The sequence below is a fragment of the Rutidosis leptorrhynchoides genome, chromosome 3, assembly GCF_046630445.1.
Source record: "Rutidosis leptorrhynchoides isolate AG116_Rl617_1_P2 chromosome 3, CSIRO_AGI_Rlap_v1, whole genome shotgun sequence".
Taxonomy (NCBI): Eukaryota; Viridiplantae; Streptophyta; class Magnoliopsida; order Asterales; family Asteraceae; genus Rutidosis; species Rutidosis leptorrhynchoides.
The window spans coordinates 7,586,738-7,593,277 of NC_092335.1; the positions used below are offsets into that span (position 1 = coordinate 7,586,738).

The 6,540-nt window shown below is 30.7% G+C and overlaps 1 protein-coding gene across 1 annotated transcript; it reads right to left on the minus strand.

Moving 5' to 3' along the window:
• Positions 1–5,035: 5,035 nt before the first annotated feature.
• On the minus strand, positions 5,036–6,103 carry LOC139897728 (F-box protein At5g07610-like). Its single transcript, XM_071880418.1, has 2 exons — positions 5,735–6,103; positions 5,036–5,650 (listed from the first exon to the last, which is right to left on the minus strand). The coding sequence occupies exons 1-2, from the start codon at positions 6,101–6,103 to the stop codon at positions 5,036–5,038; spliced, it is 984 nt and encodes a 327-aa protein (XP_071736519.1).
• Positions 6,104–6,540: the final 437 nt, after the last annotated feature.

A 6,540-nucleotide genomic window follows, 5' to 3' on the forward strand; every position in this document is an offset into this window, starting at 1 on the left:
AATTGAAATAGGTTTCATATAGACAATTGACCACCCAAGTTGACCGGTGATTCACGAACGTTAAAACTTGTAAAAAACTATATGATGACATATATATGGTTATATGTATAGTTAACATGATATAATGATAAGTAAACATATCATTAATTATATTAACAATGAACTACATATGTAAAAACAAGACTACTAACTTAATGATTTTGAAACGAGACATATATGTAACGTTTATCGTTGTAACGACATTTAATGTATATATATCATATTAAGAGATATTCGTACATCATAATATAATGATAATATAATAATTTAAAATCTCTTTTGATATTATAAACATTAGGTTAACAACATTTAACAAGATCGTTAACCTAAAGGTTTCAAAACAACACTTACATGTAACGACTAACGATGACTTAACGACTCAGTTAAAATGTATATACATGTAGTGTTTTAATATGTATTTATACACTTTTGAAAGACTTCAATACACTTATCAAAATACTTCTACTTAACAAAAATGCTTACAATTACATTCTCGTTCAGTTTCATCAACAATTCTACTCGTATGCACCCGTATTCGTACTCGTACAATACACAGCTTTTAGATGTATGTACTATTGGTATATACACTCCAATGATCAGCTCTTAGCAGCCCATGTGAGTCACCTAACACATGTGGGAACCATCATTTGGCAACTAGCAGGAAATATCTCATAAGATTACAAAAATATGAGTAATCATTCATGACTTATTTACATGAAAACAAAATTACATATCCTTTATATCTAATCCATACACCAACGACCAAAAACACCTACAAACACTTTCATTCTTCAATTTTCTTCATCTAATTGAACTCTCTCAAGTTCTATCTTCAAGTTCTAAGTGTTCTTCATAAATTCCAAAAGTTCTAGTTTCATAAAATCAAGAATACTTTCACGTTTGCTAGCTCACTTCCAATCTTGTAAGGTGATCATCCAACCTCAAGAAATCTTTGTTTCTTACAGTAGGTTATCATTCTAATACAAGGTAATAATCATATTCAAACTTTGGTTCAATTTCTATAACTATAACAATCTTATTTCAAGTGATGATCTTACTTGAACTTGTTTTCGTGTCATGATTTTGCTTCAAGAACTTTGAGCCATCCAAGGATCCATTGAAGCTAGATCCATTTTTCTCTTTTCCAGTAGGTTCATCCAAGGAACTTAAGGTAGTAATGATGTTCATAACATCATTCGATTCATACATATAAAGCTATCTTATTCGAAGGTTTAAACTTGTAATCACTAGAACATAGTTTAGTTAATTCTAAACTTGTTCGCAAACAAAAGTTAATCCTTCTAACTTGACTTTTAAAATCAACTAAACACATGTTCTATATCTATATGATATGCTAACTTAATGATTTAAAACCTGGAAACACGAAAAACACCGTAAAACCGGATTTACACCGTCGTAGTAACACCGCGGGCTGTTTTGGGTTAGTTAATTAAAAACTATGATAAACTTTGATTTAAAAGTTTTTATTCTGAGAAAATGATTTTTATTATGAACATGAAACTATATCCAAAAATTATGGTTAAACTCAAAGTGGAAGTATGTTTTCTAAAATGGTCATCTAGACGTCGTTCTTTCGACTGAAATGACTACCTTTACAAAAACGACTTGTAACTTATTTTTCCGACTAGAAACCTATACTTTTTTTGTTTAGATTCATAAAATAGAGTTCAATATGAAACCATAGCAATTTGATTCACTCAAAACGGATTTAAAATGAAGAAGTTATGGGTAAAACAAGATTGGATAATTTTTCTCATTTTAGCTACGTGAAAATTGGTAACAAATCTATTCCAACCATAACTTAATCAACTTGTATTATATATTATGTAATCTTGAGATACCATAGACACGTATACAATGTTTCGACCTATCATGTCGACACATCTATATATATTTCGGAACAACCATAGACACTCTATATGTGAATGTTGGAGTTAGCTATACAGGGTTGAGGTTGATTCCAAAATATATATAGTTTGAGTTGTGATCAATACTGAGATACATATACAATGGGTCGTGGATTGATTCAAGATAATATTTATCGATTTATTTCTGTACATCTAACTGTGGACAACTAGTTGTAGGCTACTAACGAGGACAGCTGACTTAATAAACTTAAAACATCAAAATATATTAAAAGTGTTGTAAATATATTTTGAACATACTTTGATATATATGTATATATTGTTATAGGTTCGTGAATCAACCAGTGGCCAAGTCTTACTTCCCGACGAAGTAAAAATCTGTGAAAGTGAGTTATAGTCCCACTTTTAAAATCTAATATTTTTGGGATGAGAATACATGCAGGTTTTATAAATGATTTACAAAATAGACACAAGTACGTGAAACTACATTCTATGGTTGAATTATCGAAATCGAATATGCCCCTTTTTATTAAGTCTGGTAATCTAAGAATTAGGGAACAGACACCCTAATTGACGCGAATCCTAAAGATAGATCTATTGGGCCTAACAAACCCCATCCAAAGTACCGGATGCTTTAGTACTTCGAAATTTATATCATATCCGAAGGGTGTCCCGGAATGATGGGGATATTCTTATATATGCATCTTGTTATTGTCGGTTACCAGGTGTTCACCATATGAATGATTTTTATCTCTATGTATGGGATGTGTATTGAAATATGAAATCTTGTGGTCTATTGTTACGATTTGATATATATAGGTTAAACCTATAACTCACCAACATTTTTGTTGACGTTTTAAGCATGTTTATTCTCAGGTGATTATTAAGAGCTTCCGCTGTCGCATACTTAAATAAGGACAAGATTTGGAGTCCATGCTTGTATGATATTGTGTAAAAACTGCATTCAAGGAACTTATTTTGTTGTAACATATTTGTATTGTAAACCATTATGTAATGGTCGTGTGTAAACAGGATATTTTAGATTATCATTATTTGATAATCTACGTAAAGCTTTTTAAACCTTTATTGATGAAATAAAGGTTATGGTTTGTTTAAAAATGAATGCAGTCTTTGAAAAACGTCTCATATAGAGGTCAAAACCTCGCAACGAAATCAATTAATATGGAACGTTTTTAATCAATAAGAACGGGACATTTCAATTAGGGTTTAGAAATTTAGGGTTTAGGGTATAGATTTAGGGTTTAGATTTAGGATTTAGATTGAGTTTTTAACACGAACGGTTTAGAGTTTAGGGTTTAGGGTTTAGGGTTTAGGGTTTGGTGTTTTGGGTTTATGGAATAAACTCAAAACACCAAACCCTAAACCCTAAACTCTAAATCGGGCTAAATTTTACTTCACAAAACATGAAAAAAAACGTTAACATTCTTCACGAACAATATTATCTTGAATGTTATTTTTGTCGATCATTTTTCCGCCAAAATAATAACATTCATCAAGAAGTGTGTTTTCTAAATGTTCTTATTTTCATCCAATCTATAATGTTCGTGAACAAAGTTTTTTCAAAAAACGAATTTTTTTTTTTTGCTTCCCCCCGCTTCCCCCCGATTGGTTACTTCTCCATTGATCCTGCCTATATATATATATATATATATATATATATATATATATATATATATATATATATATATATATATATATATATATATATATATATATTTATATACATTAATCATGAAGCTATTGAACAGAAACATACTAGTAAGTCATTATAGCCTAGCGGTATTTGAGGAGTCTTTCAACGAAAGAGGTTGGAGGTTCAAGTCCCGTCGTGGGCGTATTTGTGGATTTATTCGTGTTAGGTGTGTGAGTTACTGTTCTAAAAAAGTCATGGATGTTTACGGTCACCTGCATAGATCAATGTATAAGGGCTGCAAATATGAAACAAATTCAAACCAAACGTATAGATCTAAACAACAAATTTATAATTTACCAAAAGACTGCAAGGAATTTAAAAAGCTTTTCTTCAACCCATGCCATGTTAAAAATGACAATAATAAGAAATATATATAGTTCCGTTTCACTCAACAGTTATGCCACTTCCACATTCAAACAAAGTGCAACGGTTTCCATCGATGACTAGAAAGTTCAAAAGTGTCACAAGGCTTAGGACATACTAGTGAAATGACCCGTGAGACCACGAGTATGTTTTAATGAAATAGTTTAATGATATGTTTTAGGTATTAAGTGAACGTAAATGTTAAAGTCATTTAGTTTAATGACCCATGGAACCACAGATTCTGACTAAGAAACTTGTCATTGTTTTTACAAACATATTGATATACTTAACTTGGTCAGAATAAATGAACGTAAACATATTGACCATTGAAACCACAATTGCTAATTTTCTTGTCATAAAAGTCTACATTATAACATTTTATTGAGACGTGTATTTTGTATACATATGTAACGTAATTAATCCTGTAAAAAAACCATAGTTGAATAATAATAATATAATAATAATAATAAATTTTTCTCTAAAATTGAGTATTTATATTTTTAATAATAATTATTAGTAATAACAAATGTCTCTTTATTTTTCTTAAAAAAAAAATTAAAATTACAATTATTATATGAATAAAAAATAATACAGAATAATTATTTAAATTATTTAGTTGTTATTATGAAAAAAAATAATTTACTAAAACGTAGAAGATTAATAATTTCTCTTTTGATATCATCTAGATGTCTTCTAATCTTTTCTTTTTTCTTTTGATTTATTTTTATAAAAAATAATACGGAATAATTATTTAGTTGTTATTATGAAAAGAAAAAAATAATTTACTAAAAAGTAGAAGATTAATAATTACTCTTTTTTTATTAATTTATTTTAATTAGTGTTTATGACATCATCTAGATGTCTTCTAATTTTTTCTTTTTTTTTTGATTTACTTTTATAAAGGATAATTACTTTTTTATGACATCATATGATTAGAGATTTAATATTAACTATAGATAACCAAAAAACAAAAACATATATGCAATTAGTAGAAAAAGAGTTGTAAACTAAAACATACCTAACAGTAGATGTGTCACACGCTGCAGAGAGAGTCTGCAAATTGAAAGACGTTTAGCTTATGAACGTATATTCCATCAAAGTCGATTGATCGAATGGACCTAGGATCACCAGTAAAATCAAGAAGCTTATGACTAGTCCTCGATACGATGTTGAATCTTATAGCTTTCCCCGGTATTTCAAGTACCAAGAAAGAATCCTCGTCTTTTTCACCCAACACAAGAGATAGCAACCTACAGTCAATTATAGCACGATCATCAGCAGCTCTAATCGTAGTACATACGACTTCAGGGAATGATCGACTAACTTGTTCAAGATCAACACGATATTTCATATTCCATCCCGAATAATCTTTCTTCAACTCATGAATTTTGAATTTCACATTGTCAGGAGGATTAGGGATTTCGACAACAAGCAAGTGTCCCCGAAACTCGTACATGTAACCACAATAAAGCTCATGAGACACACCAAGAAGATGAAAAGGGCAGTAGATATGATCAAGAACCTTTTCATCTAGTTTGAAATACAAAATAAACCCCGAATTATGATACCAATGAATGGCATTGTTCCAATAAATACCACCACCAATATATATATCATGTTGTTCGTCTAGTGTGAAAGGGTAAACAGTCTTGTAAGTGTTAATTTCAGAGGAATAAATTTCAATCAAGTAACTCGTTGTACCAAACCGAAAATCAGTTCATTGGCCACTGACAAATACGATTTTGTAGTGAGGTGATTTTGAAGGATCGTAAGCTATGGTCATACCTAAATGCTTTGACTTATCATAATACTCGGGATTAGGAAGCGTGGTTAACTGGTTGATGGATGGCTTGTATACGTAATACTTGTAAGAAATCACAGGCCTAGGCCAGTTTTGTAGAGTCGATTTACTTTTGCTTTGACACAACAATAAACCATTAGAAGAGTCCTCAATCTTAATTTTTTCAACATCCTGATCAAATTTGAGGACTCTAAAAGGTGGCTTTACTGGCGCCTCAATATCGAACGGGACGAAATCACATACTACCTGCTTTGATTCTTTTATTGGCTGCGGGAAGAGTGTTGGTGATTTTAGTGTCATCCAACTATCATTTTAGCTGATTGTGATTTACTAGAAAGCAGGAGTTGACTAGTGATACTTAACATGGGTTCGGTGAGTACAGAGTGCATGCCCATAAGAGTGAACTAGACACTGGCGCACAGTAATGGCGGGGTCAAGGGGGCTGCTGAAATGTCCTGTTCTTATTGATTAAAAACGTTCCATATTAATTGATTTCATTGCGAGGTTTTGACCTCTATATGAGACGTTTTTCAAAGACTGCATTCATTTTAAAACAAACCATAACCTTTATTTCATCAATAAAGGTTTAAAAAGCTTTACGTAGATTATAAAATAATGATAATCTAAAATATCCTGTTTACACACGACCATTACATAATGGTTTACAATACAAATATGTTACAACAAAATAAGTTTCTTGAATGCAGTTTTTACACAATATCGTACAAGCATGGACT

Bases quoted from the DNA above. Each gene is read 5' to 3' on its own strand.
- LOC139897728 (XM_071880418.1), bottom strand. From the start codon at position 6,103: ATGACACTAAAATCACCAACACTCTTCCCGCAGCCAATAAAAGAATCA. The intron at 5,651-5,734 runs GTCAGTGGCCAA...AACACTTACAAG, and splicing joins CTCACTACAAAATCGTATTT to ACTGTTTACCCTTTCACACT.